The sequence below is a fragment of the Rhinatrema bivittatum genome, chromosome 3 (genome assembly GCF_901001135.1).
Source record: "Rhinatrema bivittatum chromosome 3, aRhiBiv1.1, whole genome shotgun sequence".
Taxonomy (NCBI): domain Eukaryota; kingdom Metazoa; phylum Chordata; class Amphibia; order Gymnophiona; family Rhinatrematidae; genus Rhinatrema; species Rhinatrema bivittatum.
This window is the reverse complement of record NC_042617.1, coordinates 111102400-111123832: the sequence shown is the minus strand read 5'-3', so window position 1 is coordinate 111123832 and position 21433 is coordinate 111102400. Positions and strand designations below refer to the sequence as shown.

The 21433-nt window shown below is 42.9% G+C and overlaps 1 protein-coding gene across 2 annotated transcripts in view; it reads left to right on the top strand.

Annotated features, from left to right (window-relative positions):
* The window catches only part of APLF (aprataxin and PNKP like factor), a 447297-nt gene that overhangs the window by 113144 nt on the left and 312720 nt on the right, over positions 1–21433 (top strand). For both annotated transcript variants that reach the window (XM_029593580.1, XM_029593581.1), the window contains exon 3: positions 19672–19838. In XM_029593580.1, the coding sequence (XP_029449440.1) occupies positions 19672–19838 (167 nt within the window). The remainder of the gene's footprint in view (positions 1–19671; positions 19839–21433) is intronic.

The following is a 21433-nucleotide window of genomic DNA, read 5'->3' as shown; positions in this document are numbered from 1 at the left end:
AGTGCCGGAACCGCATCCAAGTGAATATCTAGCTTAATTAGGGGTAGTAACCGCAGCATTAAGCAGGCTACACCCATGCCTCTGTCCACTCAGACCACGCAACTCAGACCTTGTTGGCCATTGTCCACATACAGATCCCCCCTCCACACTCCCCCTGCCACTGAAGCAGAGAGCTATGCGTTGAAAGTGAAGCACCAGACCCTCTCCCCTGCCGTCGAAGCAGAGAGCCACGCTGGATATGCACTGAAAGTAAAGTATCGGCTTATTTGGTTTTGGGGAAGTAACCGCCGTAACAAGCAAGCTACACCTCGCTTTTTTGTGAATGCAAATCCTTTTTTTTCCCCCCCCACATTTCCTCTTGCTGTTGAAGTCCAGAGAAATGATGGAGTCTCATCAACCGTGTGTATGTACATTGAACAAGGGTATTATCTCCAGGTAGTAGCGCTCATTCTCGCGAGCCACATTAACAATCAACAAATATTGAACAAGCCTAATAATTGGCAATACCTATAGCCTATGTCCTCACTGGTAATTTTACATACTCTTACCCACCCCTCTGCTTTTTTTTTGGAGATGGCAGCCCTCCATCCTTCCACTCCGTGAAGGTGGTATACCATTGGCATCCCGCTCCGTGAATGCCACTCCAGCCTTCCGCTCCATGAAGGTGGAACACCGACCACTGGCATCCCGCTCCATGAATGCCTCTGTGGCTACTGCCGCTCCGTGCAGTATTCTGCCACCTCCTCCCACCCTGACCTCGCGGGCCCCGGTTATTGATCCCTGCGTCCGCTACTTTTTGTGGCTGTGACAACTCCCCCCCCCCCCCCACAACAAGACCTTTAATTTGGGCTTCAAGGGCTGCTGCTTCTCCCTTTTACTGCAACAGGTCTAAGGCGATCTCTAGCTCAGCCTTTCTGCGCACTTCGGCAGTGACTGTGGCGGCAGCTGTGGCAGCAGCGGCTTCCTTTTGTTCTTCTATTCTGAGCCCTTCTATCTTGAGGGCTGCTGCTTGTTCGGCATACTGTATGCAAACCACCCCCTCTTCATTCACGTCCTCTAGATTTGATGGATCCACAGTGTTTATCCCATGCTCCTTTGAAGTCCTTCACCGTTCGGGTCTTCACCACTTCCTCCGGAAGGGCATTCCAGGCATCCACCACTCTCTCCGTGAAGAAATACTTCCTGACATTGGTTCTTAGTCTTCCTCCCTGGAGCCTCAGCTCGTGACCTCTGGTTCTGCTGATTTTTTTCTGACGGAAAAGGTTTGTCATTGTCTTTGGATCGTTAAAGCTTTCAAGTATCTGAAATGATCACTTTGCAAAGAACCAAAGTGCACCTCTGATGCCAAAGAAATAAACCATACTTGCTGGCATATGAATTTATGTATTCTTTTTTGTTTCTTCTCTGTTTCCACAGCGTGTTTCTGTTCCAGCCAGAAACACGCAGGACCCCGCTGGGAGGCCCCAGGGACCAGCCAGGATGCTCTTGGGACCAGCCGCCCAATACCAATGCTCCAGAGGCCCTTACAGATGGACGCTGAGTCACAGTGGTGGGAGGAGGAGGAGGAGCAGCAGAAGGCAGAGCAATCACAGGTCATGTTCTTGATGCAGCCCCAGACCTCGATCTGAGGACATTAATGGAATGCAGGGAATCTGGACTGGCAACCTTCAGACGAGCAGTCAGCAGGAACCAGTATCCCCCAGTATCCCCCACCAGTCAGCGGAGTCAACATCACCAGACCACATGGTGGGCATAAGCCCATCTATGCCCAGGTTGCACTCTGGCACCACCTGCATCTTCAGTACTGGCACAGACACTCCCACCATCGGGGCCACCCGCACCAACAGGGTCACTGCCAGCAGCACCCACACCACCACCTGCAGCAGGCATGTCTGCAAGTGAAGTCAGGTACTTGCGGAAAGAGACACGGGTCCTGAGTTGATCTGTAGACCGCCAAAACAGGATTCTGCAGCAAACCATGATGGCCAAAATGTCAACACTATTGTTGCAGCTATCAGCAATCTCCCAAACGTGTTGGCACAAATCCTTCAGCGCATGCCAGAGCAGCCGTTAGAGTTGTCAGGTGCATCCCTCGCATCCACACCCCACAGCAGTCCTGGAGATGAAAAAAGCAGCAGGGGTAGGCCCCCAAAACATATATACCCCCCCCCCCCCCCCCCAAGTGGGAAGCCATGGCATGGCAAGGGACCTTGAAATAATGAACAAAATGGCCACTAAGTGCTTAGAAGAGAATTTTTCAAAGAATGGGATGAGCTCTTCACAGAGTTGCTGTGCCGCTTGATGGAAGAAACTGGATAAGCGTGTGCTCAGTACAGAGTTGCTGTGCCATATAGATGGAATTAACCGGCTCAGTATGTTCTCACTACATAGTTGCTGTGCCACCATGCACAATGGATGATATTTTGTGAAGCATTTTCAAGCATCACATTTACTAAGAAGCCGTTCTTGAGCCTTGGGCCTATTACGGCCTCCTTTAAGTAGCCTACAATCACTTTGCAGGTGCTTTCTCTTGTGAGGCTGTCCCATCTCCTGCTCCAAACTGTGGGGAGTCATCTCTTCTCATCTCCTGCAAGTGCTGGCTCCAAGGTGCTCTGTCTCATCCTGGGCCTCCTGCCTCCATGCTGCTGGGTCTTGTGCTGCTCCTGCTGTGGTGATGCAGTGCTCTGCAGTCCTACTTCTGTTTAAAATCATGAGAGGTCTAGAATTGGTAAATATGAATCGGTTATTTACTCTTTCGGATAATAGAAGGACTAGGGCACTCCATGAAGTTAGCATGTGGAACATTTAAAACTAATCGGATAAAGTTTTTTTTCTCTCAACGCACAATTAAACTCTGGAATTTGTTGCCAGGGGATGTGGTTAGTGCAGTTAGTATATTGGTTTAAAAAAAGGATTGGATAAGATCTTGGAGGAGAAGTACAATACCTGTTATTAATTAAGTTGACTTAGAAAATAGCCACTGCAGGAGATTGGGAAGTGGAGAGAGAGATCTTTGGGAGCATGCTGTGGTGGTGAACCGGAGGCCTGTCGGGGCCGGAATCCTTCTGGAGAGCTGACAAGGTGGGCCGAGGACACGCCCCCTTGTGACATCATCGGCGTGTGACGCTGCAGGATCTTTAAAATCTGCTCCAACAGCTCCTTCCCTTGGAGACCGGGAAGTGGAGAGAGAGATCTTTGGGAGCGTGCTGTGGTGGTGAACCAGAGGCCTGTCGGGGCCGGAACGCTTTTGGAGAGCCGACAAGGTGGGCCGAGGACACGCTCCCTTGTGACATCATCGGCGTGTGACTCCGCAGGAGCTTTAAAATCTGCCTTCCTGCGGTGCGCAGTCGAAGCCGTGCGCTCCAAAGGGGTGCGCAGCTTTGGTTTTTAACACAACCAAGCAGCCTAAGACTTTTCCTGTTTTATAGAATTTCTTATCCCTGCCTCACCAGGGGAAATTCAAGAAGGATGCTCTAAAATCAGCTAAGTACCTTTCTGTTCTTGAATTCATTGTTTTCTTAAGTAATGCCGCACTCGGCCCGTAAACGTAGGGCATGAGAGACTTATTGGGGAAGATACAACAGCTGGTGTGGTGTTGGGCCCAATGGATGCCCACATCAAAAGAGGGATCATACTACCGGGTGAAATGTCGCTTGAAGGGACCCAGGAAGGCATGGTATCCCTTCGTGACTTAGACATCTCGTTATCCCCAGATTAAAGAGCTCCCCCTGAAAACCCTGAGATGATTAGATTTGAATCACATAAGGACAGCCCGACGCCTCTCGAAAAGAGTGGCGGAATTGAGGAGGACCCAGGAATAACTTTGATTCCAGTCGCAGGAGAGGCCAATTTATTTGGCACATCAGAGGGAAAGGTTATAGAGGGATTAAAACTATCTCAGGATACAGATCAAAGTTTTGTTAAATCAAGTGGTGAAGTGATTGATTTACTCCCGTTTGAAAGACCGTCTGTTTTCTCTCTGGAGGTTATATGGGAAACATTAGTGGTTTTAAATAAGAATGTTACTTTACAATTGAAACCTTTGCTTAATAATATGGAAAAATTGGAATTAAAGGTTAATAAAATAATTGTGGATGATAGAGAGATATGGCTTTAAAAAAAGTTTCTACTGAATTAAAAAGATTAAGTTATCAAAATGTAATGATAACGAAAGAAAATCTTTTCCTGTCTCGGAAGATAGAAAATCTTGAAAATAAAGCTCGTAGTAGGAATTTGAGATTAGTAAACTTTCCCAAGTTTTCAGCTCTATCAGCTAAAGAAATGTGGAATAGATTTGCATTGGAGTTTTTGAAAATTCCTCAGCAAGCTATGTCCCCTCTTACACAAATTTATTATATTCCTTCTTGGAAAACTATTCCTGAGAGAAAACAAGATTATCAATCAATAACACCTTTAAATGTCACTGAAATTCTGGAATCCACAAATGTGGAAATGGCTCAGCCCTCCACTTTAATTATTTCCTTTTTATTAAATTCTGACAGAGTGGGTCCAAAAATTATTCTTTAGAAATATTAATGAAAAGTTTTGCCAGTTAAAGGTAAGATTGTTTCCAGATGTAACGAAAGATACACAAAGAAGGAAAGAATTTCTTAATTTGAGATCTAAACTTCTGCAAATGGGAGCCCAGTTCAAGTTAAATTTCCATGTAAATGTTGCATAACTTATCAGGCCACTAAATATTATTTTTTTTCAGCCATCACACTTGATTAAGTTCAAGTGTATCCCAAGAGGAGTACTCCCTCAGTAACATAACCAGAATAGCTTTACAAATGGATGCTAGATTCCTCTATTAGAACATCTGTATTTCTTTTAAAAATTGTTTGTGATATAAAATGCCTTTAAATGTTTCCTTTCGAATTTCCCCTATATTGAGGACTTAGTTATTACATGGTATTGTTATATTCCTTATTGACAATTTAATACTTAAAATATTGTGAATAGCCATGTATATCTTTATCAAGGTATTCTTGATGATAAATGTTTAAAAATTGCATTAAAAAAAATAGCCACTGCTATTACTAGCATCAGTAGCTTGGGATAGTTTTGCTCTAATTCAGGTTCTTATGGCCTGGATTGGCCACTGTTGGAGACAGGATGCTGAGCTTGAAGGACCCTTGGTCTGACCCAGTATGGCATGTTCTTTTGATGCCTACATGCTGAACAGTTTGCTCGTTCTCCTGCTGTCTACATGCTGAACTGTTTTGTCGTGGCCCTTGGGCTGTCCTCCTTCAGTTCACTCTTTCAACATGGACTGTCTGGGGCCTTTGCATTTACACACATAGTAGTGCTTTATGTAGCTGTTACTTTACTGCTGTTACTTTACTGCCCTACTGTTGCTTTCCAGCAACATTGGGAAAGTGTGCAGAGGCATAGAAACCTCTCTTCAAGTCAAGTCTTGCCTGTCATGAGGAAATTTAATGTAGATTAATGTGGTCAGTGACTGCTTTGATGACTTAGTCCAGACAGCGTGAGAATGTGGTTTGTGACATTCCCCTCCGCGACCTCTACTGTGGTTTGGAAGGAGCCGCTTGCTGTAAAATGGAGGGCAGCCAAGAGTCTCAGACTGTGGCGGGATCTTGCTATGACCATATGTAGATCCTCTCAGATGTCTTTCTATAATTCCAGGATTGCCTGAGAGCTATGGCGATAGCTGCTAACCACAAAGTTCTCAGGCATGCCCAGCAAGGATGTTCGGGGAGGAAAGATATGCTTTCTGTATCTCTCGCGCCATGGCTGCTCACGTGCCGGCTGCTGGCCTGGGGCCTGAGCCCGCAGTAGCAGAGCCTATGCCTGCGCTGCTGGTACTTCCATCAGACGTCTTGTTCAGGTTGTTATTCTTCCACGTGTTGTCAGTGGTGAGCCTGGTGAGGCATGAAGTATGCTTGTACAAGTACACTTGACAGTGACAAAATGGTGTTAGGAAGTTTGACCTGGTAAAAACAGCCATTTTTATTGGTCCAGGAATTCTTCATAGGTGTGTGGGGATTGTTTACAGTGCTTATCGCATGCGATACGCTCCGTGATACCGCCCGCGATAAACACTTTTCAGATCGTACTACCAAGAAGAAGGGTGTAGCTATTACCCGTGTTACTGACCCGTGCTATTGTGCGATACCTATTGCATGCCACATTACTACCCCCTCCTTTATATTTATCCCGCTGCAACTCCTGCCATTTGAATACAAATTTTTCCATTTGCATATGCAATTTGCGATAGGCTGTTTCAGCGCGGTTCGTGTTAGTATCGCATGCGATACCAGCCTATCACAGCTTGATGAATGACCCTGTTAGATTGTAAGCCCTCTGTGGATAGGGAATACATATAGTACCTGAATGTTCTTTGAAAGCGGAATATAAAAATCTAAAATAATTATTATATTCATTAGCTGCTTTGAAATATTTATTTTTTATTTGCATGATTTTACTGTTATGATTGATGTTTTATAATTCTTGATTTTATTGTTTTATGAGGAATGGCAATGTTTCTGTTTTTTCATTGTTGCACTGCATACAAAGTCTGGCTTCTTGCGGTTTCCAGTTCAGGTTTTGTCTGCACATTTGTATTTCTATTTTATAGTCTTTTTATTCTGTATTTGGAGAGCATCTGTTTGTGTACTGCATGTGTGCGATCTATAGCATAGAAAAAGCAACTAGGCTTATGGTTTTAAAGCACAAACATTTAGTTCTGTAGAGGAAAAAAACTTCAGATGCTAGATCTTATGTTTAAAAACCTCCGTTTTTAAAGATTGTTTGCTTAATTATTATATTGTCAAAAAAACAATGTATTCCCAATGTGTAAATAGTTTACATTTTTATTAATAGATGAATCTTAATGCTATAATGCAATAATGAAAATATAATATAATGAAAGCACTTATCTTTAACTGTAATTTTTGATCCCAGCATCTGACGCTTGTCAGTGAGTCGCCCACTTGGGACTGCGTCAGGGAAAATAATATATAGTGCTTTTTATCAGATTGTGTGTTTTCGTACATGCCAAAATTTCTTTAGTGGATTTGAAATCACAATGATTTCTTTATAGAGAGAGAGAATTGCCCTGGAGCTCACTCAATATGCCCACTCCACATCTGTTTCTGGTAACCCCAGCACGGTGTCATCAGGTGAAATATCTGCTGCCTGCGTTCCCTTCTGCGGACAGCTTGAACCAGGACAGTTGCTCCTCTTGGACCCTCCTTTCTTCTTTGGTGATAAAGCATCTTTTTTTTTCTCTCCCTTCCCTCTCTCTTCTTTATTGCTTCTGCTGCTCTAATTCATCGGCCCAATTGAAAAATGTACCAAAGCATAAAAAAAAAGTACATAATCCATGTTTGCCACAGAAAAGCTCAGAGAAGCACCCACACGTAGCCCCACAATAGACTAAAATGGCCACCCTGACCCAGGCGTTAAATTTCCCACTTAAAAATTTCTAAAATATGTCTGCTTATGCAGGTCTGTAATTGCCCTGAAACAGCTAATATCCTTACATGTGATCTGCATGTGCCCATGCTAAGCATACTGTGGGTTTCGTAGTGCAGGTTTTTTGGCACTAAAACCCATGTTACATACCTGAGTAAGATAGTGCTGAAAAAAATGCGCTAAAATTAGAGTAAAAACCCATGGTAGGCTCAGCACGGCTTATTACATTGGCCCCAGTAATAAAAAGGCAATGGAGCTTATGAGATCAAATAAGATCAGAACATAAGGAAAACTTTGAAACCATAGATCTCACATTAAAAAATCCCAAAATGGAGGTCTGAGGAGACAGAGCCTTCATACCTAGATAATTACTCCTAAAAAGAAAATTAAAATTACAGCACCTTAAACGTTCCGTTCCCTCCTGCTATAAACCTCTCTCCTGTAGATTTATTTTGTGAAAGGTGTTATAAATAAGCTAAACTAAATTCTCTTCCTGCTTCTCATGTCCATACCTGGGAATGTTTTAGTTATAGTCACCCTGAGATTTAGTGTGAGTTAGTAACACTTTCTCATGCACTCAAATTCTCTTTTTCCCCCTCCTCCAGAAAAAATCCCAGAATTCTCTCTGTCCACAAACTTGAGAGCAGCACTCCCCCCCCCCCCCCCCCCATTACCCCAGGACTCACCCTATCACTCTGCCCCTTCCCTGACCTCAGTATACTTTTCTCCCCTTCCTGACCCCAATGCTCTCCCCCCTCCTAGGCATGGGCTCACAGGGCTCCTGTGACAGATCTTATTCAGCAGAGAACAGCCCTCTGCTACTGTACATGCTTCAGGCCTTTCCCTCCCAAGCAGTGTGCAGATTATAGAGGGGGAGGGGGCAAGGGGTAAGGCTGAGGTTGGAGTAGATACAGCACAGAAGAGCCAAGCTCCCCACCTGTTGCTTGTCCCCCTCTCCTGTTGTGCAAGGAACAGGAGGGGAGGGGGAGGTTGGAGTGGACAGAGAAGCGCTACTTTGCTCCTCAATCCAGCTTGTTTATTTCCCTTCTTTGGCAGCCTGCAGGGAACAGGAGGAGAGGGGATGGCATCTAGAAATGTCCTAGGTAGACACTCAGGGAGAGAGACTGGGTGATTTCATTGACATCCTGGAGTCTCCATGTTAAATCTGGGTTTATTAGTTTTTGTTTTTTTTTAGCAGCATGAAGCTGTGTAGTTCATTAACAAGGCTATTGTAATGCAAACTAGCAGAAGGGGGACAGTCTTAAATGCATTATATTTCAGATGCCTCTGCAGTTAGGATGAGTGGCAAAATAAACGTTTATTAGGATATTAAAGCAGAAAGAAAAGATTTAATGGGAGAAGCACTACTGTTTATTAAACACTTCCATCTGCACTGACTGGGGCTGCCATAGGGAAGAGAAGAAAAAGATTCTGTGAACTTACAGCTATTACTTTTCTACACTCTTCCTTTTCAGGGGGAATTTAACCTTACTCCCTAAGCCCATCTTCCCCCTCCTCCCAGTAAATGCACAAAATGGAAAGCTACCTACTCAGGGTCCTGCCAGAAGAATTGGCACAAAGTGAATCAAACTCCTTAAACAAATCATAAAGCCTAAGCACAAAAATAAACAAAGCCAGGATGAAAAGCAGTACTTGGCAGGGCTGTATTTGTACACAAATGGATGTGAAGACAAAGTGATTTCAAGCAGAGGTTCTCAACCCAGTCCTCAGGACACACCTAACCAGTCAGGTTTTCAGGATATCCACAGTGAATATGCATAAAATAGTTTTCCATACACCTTCTTTGTGGGCAAAGCTATTTCATGCTTATTCACTGTGGATAACCTGAAACCTGACGAACTAGGTGTGTCCTGAGGACTGGATTGAGAATCCCTGATGGTTCTTTGAGTTTGTGTCTGTCAGAACATATTGTTTTGCTTTGACTGCTGCTGCTGCTCTTTGCTGCCCCCAGAAGCCATTGCCATGGATGATCGTCTACACTGCCTAATGGTTATGCTGGCCCTTCTCCCTTCCCTCTGCAGCACACCATCTCTCACCAGTGCTCCTCTTTCTCTTACTACCTTTTTCCCCTCTGCAGCATTCCATCCCGCAGCAGTACTAATCTGTCAGCAGACTCCCTCCTTTTGCCAGTCCATACCTATGTTGCCTTCCTGCCAATTATGGGATGTTGGTGGAGGAGTGGGGTAAATTGTCATGCTATTGTGTCACATATTTGTGTCCCAGAAAATAAATTTCTCAAGCTATGTACTGTTGCCACCAGTCCTCCTCTTTAGGCTACAATCTGGTCAATGCTCTACTACTGTGGTTTTTCTCTTTTGGATTGCAGAGGACTCCCACAGGCACAGTGTTGTTTATTCACTCTTCTTTTTGTTTCATCTTCAGATAGGAAGACTACACTGTTCATGTCAGTGCTTTCTTCCTGAGTAGATGATTCTGGGCATTTGTGAAATCATTATTTTTTTTGCTCTTGGCAGTCATAAACGCTTGGTTGCCAACGATGATTTGGCAATTAGTGGTTTTACGCCTCAAATCTTTAGAATAGTATCATCTACAATTTGAGTTTATTATTGGATATTCAAGGCAGATATTGATTTGATTAACTTTCTAGAAGGTTTTAAAAGGTGAATTGATAAGAAGAACAATACAAATAGTTTCTTAGTGAACTAGTGTTGAACTCCATTCTTTAGAGCTGCTCTACATTTCGTCCATCAGCCTCATTTACTAGAATAGAGGACATGTCGATGACACAAACTGCTTCTATGCACAAAAATGGATGTGCCAGCAGTTTCAGAGCTGCTCTTTTAAGTTTCTTTACTGTCAAATTATTCTATAGTATCTCCTGGCTCAGTGTAGATGTGCTATTTTATAGAAAAATAGATTTTCATTTGAAACTACTTGTGTGTAAGTAGAAAGCAATTATCTATTAATTAAATAGTGATTACTGCAGACAACACATCTAATGACGGTATTTACTTATGATGAGAGTGCATCTGATGTGTACAATTACTGCCGTTAAAAGTGCTTATTGTGGCTTAAATAAAATGCGCAAAAATGGAGGGTGGAATAAGCATGTATTTTCTGTTTGCCAAGAGCAACTAAGACACAGTTGTACATTTGGTTTTCATTGTTTAGAAAACATGCTTGGCCTCAGCAGTACCTTTTTATTGGATTTCCAGAAAAGATGGAATTAGCTTCATCCCTCAGGTATTCAACCTAATCCTAATACATCTATGCTAAAGGCAGCATCATGGTTCTAACTTAAATTAAGAAAGGTTAGGAAATTCAGCGTTATTACAGCCATGTTTCAGCTGTCATGACATCACATATGACATAATTCTGTGAAATACAGTTAGAACTACTTTTCTGTTTTGAAAAACAAGTCCTTAGCTTTTACACTGTAGCACTAACCAGTACAGGCAAGGACAATGGTTTTATACAAGTCTTACACAGCAGATAATCTCCCTAGAACGACTAGGGAGCACTCTATGAAGTAAGCAAGGAGCTCATTTAAAGCAAATCAAAGAAAAATCTTTATCTCTTAGCGTATAGTTAAGCCCTGGAATTGATTGCCAGAGGATGTGGTTAAAGTAGTTAGTGTAAATGGATTTAAAAAAGGTTTGGATAAATTCCTAGATGAAAAATCCATAAACTGCTTGAGAGGTTTTATGTAATGTTTGGGTACTTGCCAGGTACTTATGACTTGGATTGGCCACTGTTGGAAACAGGATTCTGGCTTGATGGACCCTTGCTCTGACTCAGTATGGCATGTTCTTATGTTCTTTTGTTATGCACTATAAGGTAAATTTTAAAACAACCATGCGGGCGCACATGGACGTGCCTATTTTATAGCATGCATTCGCCGATGTGCGCATGTTATAAAATCGGCTACCCGCATGCACATGCGTGCCGACATATGCAAGCAAGGGGGGATTTTCTTTGAAATGCGTGGCGATGCAATAGAGCATTTCCCCAGTTCCCTCCCAGCCTGCTCCAATAAAGGAGTGGACTGGGAGGGAACTTCCTAACCCCCTAACTAACCTGCCTGCCTTCCCCCTATCCTTCCTGACCCCTAAACCCCCCCCCCCCAACTACCCTTTTTCTTTGTTTTTTTAACTTCCCTGTTATATTGAGCAGCAGTAAGTTGCACAGACTGGCGCCTAATGGCGCTGACCCGGCCCGCCCAGATCCCCCCCCCCCCCCGGCCCTCATCCCAGCTTGCCCCTTTTTATTTTGCCAGCTCTTCCGCGTGTACCAGGTGATATGTGCGTGGCTGAGGGCCTAGTCATGCGCGTATCTCCCGGTATTGGCATGTGCCGGCTTTTGAAAATTTACCCGTAAGTACTTAAAATTATAAGGGATCTTTAAACGTCTGCTGTAGAAGTAGATAATAATGTGATTGCATTGAAAGATTATGAAATGTTACCATATTTGAGACCAATTCTGTTTGGTTTGATCTGCAGAAGCTGACAAAATAATGAGCTGCCTGAAAAGCAGATACTGCTCTTGTGACGCTTGCTGCTTTAGGTATTGCATAGTTTAAAACGTCTGTTTTTGAAGGTGATTACTAATTTGGTTCATCCCAAACTGATGGAATAGTTCCAGATTGTTTCAAAGTACAGTTGTGTGCCTGGTTTTAAAGACTTCTCATTTACCCTTTGTTGAACCATCAAACTATGGGCCAATTTCTAATCTTCTTAGGTTAGGGAAAGCATTAGAGAAGGTAGTTTTATTACAACTAAAGCTTTTAGAAGAAAAAAATCTCCTTGTTGAGGGATTTGGATGAAGGAAAAGCAGTAGTTATGATGTTTGTAGATATTTCAATTGCTTTTGATGCTATAAATCATAGAATCAATCTTGAGAGGCTGTGCCTGCTGGGGTTCGGTGATGGTTTGGTTCATTTTAATCAAATTGTCAACAGCTGGTCCAGATAAGATCATGCATGTTGACGTGAAAGGCAGTAGTGTCAGGTGTGTCCCCCAGGGTCAGTGCTTTCATCCGTACTGTTTTATTTTTATTTGCACCCCTTGATTCCTTTCATATAAAAATGATATAAAATTCAAAATATATTTATTTATTTTATTAAAAACATTTAGCATCTGCTTATAACAGTAACCTGTGCTAAGCGGCTTATTAACTGGATGCTGATGACATTTAGTTAATATGCCCAGTTGGTAAGAATATGGATTCCTCATTGGACATATTGACAGATGGTTTAAAACCTTTTGGTGTTTGGCTTAAACAAAATAGAATATTTTTAAATTGGGCTAAAACAGAAGTGTGTTATTCCTAGTTTGGGAGTGCCAAAATTGCAAGTTGATGGCAAGTAATTACTTTTTCTGATGTTGTGAGGGATTTGGGGGTTTTAATTGATTCTATGTGCACAATTGAATGTATTTTAAGATATGCATTTCATAAATTACAGTTAGTGAGATGCATGAAAAATTTCTTGATGAGAGTATATTTGTACTGGTATCCAGGCATTTATTTTATGAACTATTTATTTTCTGCAGATAAGTAGGTTGGAAATAGCCATGTAATCTGGGGGTCATCCTCTAGGTGGTGGAGCTCCTCCAAGCAAACACAGCTGAGCTCCGTGTGCCTGCTTGCCTATATAACCACATGGTTCCCAGTCTGCTCCAATCTTGTTTTCTCCACACTGCATGGTGCATGCGGAGTCTCCTTATTCACTAATATTTTTTTTTCTCTTTCAGGTACGAGGGACTTGAAGAATCTATCAACCCCTCTCTAAACCCCTGTGTTCTGCATGCTGTGGTGCACAGCCGTGGCAGACTCAACCTCCCCCCCCCCCCCCCTCCTCCGAGGTGAGGACGGGGAGGCCCTCTCTGGAGGAGCCTCCCAGCAACAGTGATAGTCTGTATTTGGTGGGCAGTGCGTTGAGGCACAGACGCGGGTGCCACCGAGGTCTCTAAGGAGTGTCCTGCATTGCGCCGAGGCTGGTGCATCGATGCCAGGGCCTGGTGCACTGACGCCACGCCGCTGAGGCCAGCGTTCTGTTGCCGAGACCCGTGTTCCAATGCGAAGCCGGCGCATCAACGTCGAGGAGGGTGCTCCTGTGCCGAGACCTGCACTCCGATGTGAATCCGGCGTGCCAAGGTTGGTGCTCCGTCACCAAGACCTGCGCTCCGATGCAAAGCTGGTGCACCGACACCGGGTGCCCAGACGCCAAGGCAGATGCTCCGATGCTGAAGCTGGGTGCACTGACTCAGGGGGGCGCTTCAAATCCGAAACCGGCACCCTGACACCGAGACTGGCACTGACACTGAAGCTGACACCCCGATACCGGGGTCGGCGCATCTATGCAGGTGGCACCGAGGTCAGGTGCACTGGAGAGGGCGTTGACGCTGAAGCGACCTGAGGGGATGAGGCAGCCATTGGGCAACCCCCCACCTCCTTCAGTGGTTGATCTGAGGCCACCCCCACTCTTCGGTAGAGGCACCCAGACGGGGCACTTTGATGCCAGAGTACTGAGATGGGTGTATTGACACCAGAGCACCAGTTTGGGTGCTAGAGTGCCGAGGGGTGTACCAACGCTATGCCAGGCAATCCTGAGGGAAAACCAGGGATAAGTCCCATTTATCACCGATGCAATGGAAGCTGGTGCGCCGAAAGGGGCACAAGCATCGACGCTGGAGTATCAAGGCATGGATAATGGCTGGTGTTATTCCTATTGACCTGAAGTGACAGGATAGTGCCTGCAAAACACCGAGGCCTACCCTAGGGCTGATACTGAGGTTTGGGCCATCCTGAGAGGAATTTGCCAACCTTGTCTGGTCTTGGAAGCCAAACATGGGGATCGTTTGTATTGGGCGACCATGGGCCAGGTGCTGTAGGCGACAACATACCGGACTCCTTTCAGGAGTTATCCCCAACCTGGGGCCAGAGGACGCCCAGTAAGGAATGGCCTGAACTGAAGACAGCACCAGTTGCGGTGGAAGCCGGGGGAAGATGACAGTGCCCTAACCTCTATGCTCCTGGATTGCCAGTCTCCAAGAGAGACATATCATCTTGGATTATCGATGTGTTTTGTCCTTTGCAATGCAAGAGGGCAGAGACTACCTAATCTTCCAGAGACGTATGAAGTCAAAGCGATGACACTACCCATCGCTCAAATGAACAGATATGGCATAGCCACATGGTCGTCATGGTATACCCTTATCTCCACTGCTGCCTTAATCAGCAGATATGGATGTGACAATAAATCTGACCATTCTTGGACAGGAACTCCAGGGGAGACTGTCCACAAGGTGTGACAGTTTGTGTGCATCCTCTAATAAGAACCGGGTTGGATCACCATCGCTTCTAGTGCCCAGGGGGGGTGCCCAACCTGTAAACTGGGGACTCCCCAGATTACATGGCTAATTCCAACCCGCTTATCTGTGCAAAAGAGCAAGTTTGATTACCGTAAACAGTGTTTTCTGTGGATAGCAGGGTGAATCAGCCATGCTTTTCTGCCCACCTTCCCGGTCAGTGTCTGGATTGTGCAGTTGCGGGATAGAGTAACAGACTGGAGCAGACTGGGAACCAGGTGGTTACATAGCTAATTCACCCTGCAATCCACGGAAAACATAGTTTACGGTAAGCAAACTTGCTCTTACCACAATTCGCTATATGCTGGCCAGCCATATTGTGAGGTCAAAATCTTACAGCTGTTACAAAATGCCGCAGCATGACTTATTGTTCCTTGTAATATGAGAGAACACAACAGTTACATTGGTTATCAGTTATGTAATGAAGTGCATAATTTCCATAGTTATAAAGTATTGAAAGAGACAGGCCTATAATATTTACAGAATTTGTTACAAGCCTATTGTCCAAGCAGTACTTTGCACTTTTCAGGGACAGCCATCAGATGGCCCCTTATGTTGCTTAGCAAAAAATGTCTTCAAAAGCTCAGGTGCATTGAGGTCAGCTGAATCAACACAAGATCTTTCTTCAGGGACATATCCTTCCAATTGATTGAGTACTGCACTTTGTTACGGGTCATTCTAGTGTGCAGAATCTCATCAATCTCGAATTCAGGTTGGCCATTGACCAGAAATGGAGGTGTTCCATAGCTGTTGAAAGGATCTGGTGTGGCTGGCTTGAACAAAGAGATGTGAAATGAGGATTGTATCTTAAGAGTGTTGGAAAACTTAGGGCACATAGTTACTTGATTAATTTTCTCAATAATGGCATATGCCCCGATGTACTTAGGGCTGAGCTTAGCACAAGGGAGCTTCAGAAGTAGATTCCTTGTGGACAGCCAGACTTTGGCTGAAATTGGGTTCATATTCATGATGATGTTCAGTGAATTTCTTCTGCTGAGTCATGGGTTTTCTCCAAGTTGCTGCACACCTATGTTCAGGTTTTCTGTAAGCATCGCACCAAGTCATTAGCTGCAGGAATTTCTGTAGCTGGAGCAGCAGGAGGTAAACAAATAGGGTGTCATTCGTAAATTGTGAAGAACGGTGAAACTCCCGTATATTCGCGAATGTGATTGTTGTGAGTAAACTCAGCCCAGGGGACAACATCTAAGAGAACTGGTCAAGGTCTTGGTTAGTCTTCTCAGTGGTGGCGGACCCCGTTCATGACATTCTCAGGGAACTGCTCCTTCGGCTCCGTGTCATTGGAATGCCCTTGACCTGCTCCTAATCTTCCCCTTTTTTACATGAGCAAAGTTATTCACTTACCTGTACATGCATCTATGCGAGGCTTATAAAATAGCAATAGTGCGAATAAGCACTACTTGTATGTGCATCTGCTATTTATGTGCATGCATCGCTTTTAAAATTCACCTTTAAGTCTTTAGAGAACTCCTGTTAAGCAGCCTTGTTATACTGTGCACATAGGGAGGGTAATTTTACAACAGCCTGCTTCAGGCTGAAGTCTGTATGTAGAAAGTATCCACATACTTTAGTCTGTGCTTCTTTTCAAATTCATATGTGCTTAAATAGCTTTTACTCATGTATTCTGTATTTTATAAAAATCTAAAATATGTGCATATGTTCACTTTTGTGCGCACATATACATGTGTAAAAAGGGGTGGTCTAGGGGTGTTCTGGAGCAGGGTTAATAATTATGCCTGTAAGTTGGTATTTTAAAATACACTTACACATGTACATTTTTCAACTTACATATTTTTACACCTGCTAATTATCTGGTGTAAGTGATATTAAATGTGATTATTGTGTAGTACTGGCAAGATGGGAGGTCTGGGTGGAATTCAGGCTGAAGAACTAGGAGGCTTTCGATGATTTGGGGAAGGACTGGTTAACTAAGTGGTAAACATGCATGCTTTAAAATTTGCTGACTTGCGCATGTAAATCGGGATCTATGGAAGTAAGTCCTAGTTTACTTTCACATGTAAAATATACACAAGAATATATTTAAAATAGGTGGGTAAAATATACATGTTAAATCCGTTGATATATGTTTTGTTTAATGCATTGCATGCACTTGCATATAAGACTATGTATATGGTAGATATATGCATATTTAATAAAATGAGCACATATATGCACATATTATAAAAATACTATTGCAAATACCCATGCGGACACATATATGCATATATGTCACCATGCACAGTTGTTTGAAATTTATTCTGTTATAGATTTGGTAGGAATGGAAAAGGATTTGAATGACTAGATAATGGAATGCAGACAGAATGGTTACATTGTGACTTGCTTGAGCATTAGGATTCATGCCCTTCAAATGGCAAAAGAAAAATATTCTGTGATGAAGGTCTGAAAGAATTCACAGTATCGTCTGGTTGGTGTTCACAGTTCGTGAACCAATATGGACTGTGCTTTCATCAGCGCACAAAGATTTCACAGAAAATACCTAAAGAGCTTGATGAAAAGATCTGTTCGTTCCACATATTCAGCAGAGAATAAAGAATCATTGCGATATGAATAACATTGGTAAGATGGCCTATGACATTTGATATGCCGGGCAATCGCACCTTAGCTGGCATTGGTGAGAAGGCTATACTTGTAAAAACAACTGTCATGAGAAGACCCATTTCACAGTGGTCCTGTCTTGCCTGGCAGATGGCACAAAACTGCATCCAGTGGTAATATTCAAGAGGAAAATGATGCCGAAGAACCTAAGAATTTCAGCAGGCATAACTGTTCAGGTTCATCCTAAAGGCTGGGTGGATGAGCAGTGAACAAAATGGTGGCTGTGTGATGTATGGGGTAGGTGACCAAGTGAGGGGCTAAGAAAACGACCATCACTATTGGTATGGGATATGTTCCATGCACATATAACAGAGGAGGATGTGAAGGACAATGCAAAGAAAATGGCGATCACATTAGCAGTGATTCCAGGACGTCTGACATCAATGCTCCAGCTGTAAGATGTCGCTCTCAACAAGCCTTTCAAGGACCAGTTGTGGCATATGTGGCAACAATGGATGTGTTCTGGTTAAGCAGAGTTAATGAAAGGAGGGAACCTGATGAAACCAGACATTGATTTGGTAGTGAAACGGGTAAAGGATACCTGAGAATCAGTTCTACCAGAAATGGTCAAGAAGTCATTCCTGAAATGTGGTATTAGCAATGCTTTGGATGGATCAGAAGATGACACCATCTATGAAGACAAAGAATAATCAGCATTGGATGATGGTTCAAAAGATGGAGACATTGAAGACAACGTGTACTCTCATGGCATCACCAAAGAACAGTTCCACGATTTATTTGGACATTCCGATGATGAAGAATAGGACTTGGAAGGATTTGAATAAAAGAGAAGGATTTAAATAGCAGAGACAGCCATAGGGGAGGGAGGAAAGACTCATACAGCAGGGGTATTTTCTTAAGTTGTTAAATGATAATGTTTCTTATGAGATACTTTATTCTGTTTTTAAAAAATAAATAAAAGCAATTTTCTTAAGTTATCGGTTTGTTTCTTAGTATGATTTCACCACATCATAAGCCCCCTAGGTTTTACCCTCGACTTATCCATGGGTGACATAATTCTTGATTTTGAGGCCCAAAAAATACCCTTGTCTTAAACATGAGATTGACTTATACACAAGTATATATGTTAAGCTCAAAATTATTATTATGCAAGCTTGACCACAAAATATTCCTGTGGACCACCAAATGCAAATAGGACGCTTGAGAATATTGGTAGCAGTGCTTTGTACTACAACTCAGAGGACTTGAATCTAACAAAACTTAAGGAACTTGCTAATGTCTGAATGAATATTTGGGCTGCTACTGTATATCTTTTGGTCTTTGACTGTATATTACTATTCTGATACGTTGCACCCTGCCTTGAGTGAATTTCTTATTCAAAAGGCAGCTAATAAGTCAAAATAAATATGTTCCAACCCAGGAAGGATTTTTGAGTGACATTGGAACAATGGTATTCCTTTCATTCTTTTGCCAGAAGGAGAACATGGAGAATGTCTGTTATCCTTGGATAAGTTCCTGGAGGAGAAGTCCATAAACTACTATTAATCAATAGGGAATAGCCACTGCTGGTTGCCAACATTAGTAGCATGGGATCTTTTTATATTTGGGTGCTTGCCAGGTATTTGTGACTTGGACTGGCCACTGTTGGAGACAGGATGCTGGGCTTGATGGACCCTTGGTCTGATCCAGTATGGCATATCTTATGTTGAAGGAAATATAGGTAACCTTATGTAAGAAGCAATTGATATGCAATGAGATATGATAATAACCTGTAATTGATCTTTACATGTTATGAGCAGCACTATTTTGCTTCATCTGCTTGTCACTACTGCCAAAGAATAAAAAGTATAGTTTTTTCCTATGCAATTTCTCCGAGCTATTGCTTTCTGTTTTTTTTTTTTTTTTTAAATTTATAAGCATTTGATATTCTATCTTTTCCTAAAGGTAGGTCCCAGGCAGATTAAGTAACAAGGCGTTGAGTACATAAGTAATGGATACATACAGATATGATAACAAATATAAACTAGATTTCTAGTAAATATATAAGATGTGAATACATTAGGTAGGAGTAAGGGAGTGGGTGCATTGGGTATAAATTGCATATATATAGTTAAGTAAGTTAAACATCAACGGTATCACATATATTAAGAACCAGTTGGATAGAGTTATCAAGTAGTGCACTGCTGCAGAATTACATTGATATCTGTTTATCCTCATTCTGTCTTTTCTGTAAAGTATATTTTCCCAAGCTATAGTAGCATACACAAACTATTTTCTCTTTAATTTGCAGATACATATGAATCCTTGTTTTTACCAGGCCTCCGATAAAAGCTGTTTGCTGCCATTGGAGAGAAATGAATGGCGTTGGTTGCACCCAGGAGACTGCTTTTCCTTATTACCGGACAAATATGTTTTCCAGGTCATCTCTAGCTGCTCTGACATGGACAGCACATTAAGGTAGAATTTTCTGTTTTGAGAAACATATAGTAGTTCCTATTCAAGTACAGTCTATTATTATAACACATTTGTTTCATGTCCTTTTAACCTTTTGAAGAATTTTGAAAAATAGGGCTTAGGAAATCATGTAACTATAGAAAAATAATCATGCTTTGATAGTGAGCAAATTCGAGGGCTAACAATATAAAAAAATGTATTACAGTAACTACCTATTATAAGACCACCTTGGGATCTGGGGTAGGTTATATAATTGGAAAAGTCAGATATCTGGACTACTACTTATAAGTATACAATATATAAATTCTTCTCCTCCTCCTCCTCATCATCATCCTTATACTCATCCGTGAAGCGAAGACAGTATAGACAGTACATTATGACTAAGCTCTCAACAAGATAATATGATGGCCACTGCTCTCAGAGACATATGGATCTCTGCTTGATAACGTGTGCAGGTCAGAGATTATAAGTGTTCAGCAGGACTGCTACCAAGAATGCTCTTACTCTAAAAAGATGTTCAACCAAGACCTCCTTGAGAGGTTCAGATGATGCCTGTATCGGTGCCTTTAGGACCAGATTTAGATCCCATGGTAGCACCTGCGGCTTCCTAGGTGGACGCATCTGTTTTGCTCCTCTCAGAAAATGAACCACGTATGGATGTGCCACTAGAGAAGGGCCCTTGACCTGCCCCCCCCACCCCCCCCTTTATCAGCCTAATGCTGTTACTTGGACTCTTAAAGGTAAATTTTAAAAAGGACGTGTCAATTTTATAATATGCGCACGACGACGCGTGCATGTTATAAAATCCAATACCTGTGCACACTTGTGCGCCCGATTTTATATCTGTATGCGCATGTGCAAGGAGGGGGATTTTATTTAAAAGCACGTGGTGATGCACTCTAATAAAGGAACGGTCTAGGAGGGAACTTCCCTAACCCGCTAACTATCCTTCCTCCCTTTTTCCCTCTCTGCCCCAACCCTAACCCCCCCCCCCCAACTCACCTAAATTTTTTTTGTTTTAAAACTTACGTGCTCTCACAAGTAGAAGTATGGATGATGAGGAAGGTGAATTTAGATCTTATCTGCTAATTTTCCTTTCCTGCAGTCCTGCCAGACCAGTCCAGAACGCATCCCAAAAAGAGAAAAACTAACAGATAATAGACTTTTTTTTTTGTGTACATGTATGCACATAAGAAGGGATTTGGAAAATAAAGACCCTCCTAATGCACATGGAAAGTTGTCCCAGAGAGAGAGAAAAACAGAGCTCAAATTTTCTGGTGCTGGGGTTAGAGGGATGCTGTGCTGCATCTTTGGATTGGGAGGGGTGATGGTCCGGTGGCAGCACAAGATTTTATAGAAACGAGAAAGAGGGGAAGGGTCAGCAAGGGACCATGGGATATTTTTAAAAATTAGGCAGGAATGTGGAGTTGGGGGGGGGGGGGGGGTGCCTAGCCCGATGGGGCATCTATTAAATTTAGGGATCTGGAAGCAGGAAATAGGGCCTCAGGCCCCTTTACTTTTTTTTTTTTAATAAGACATTGCTACTTAAGTAGATATCTTTTGAAGATAACTTGCTATTTATCTGGATATCTGGCCAC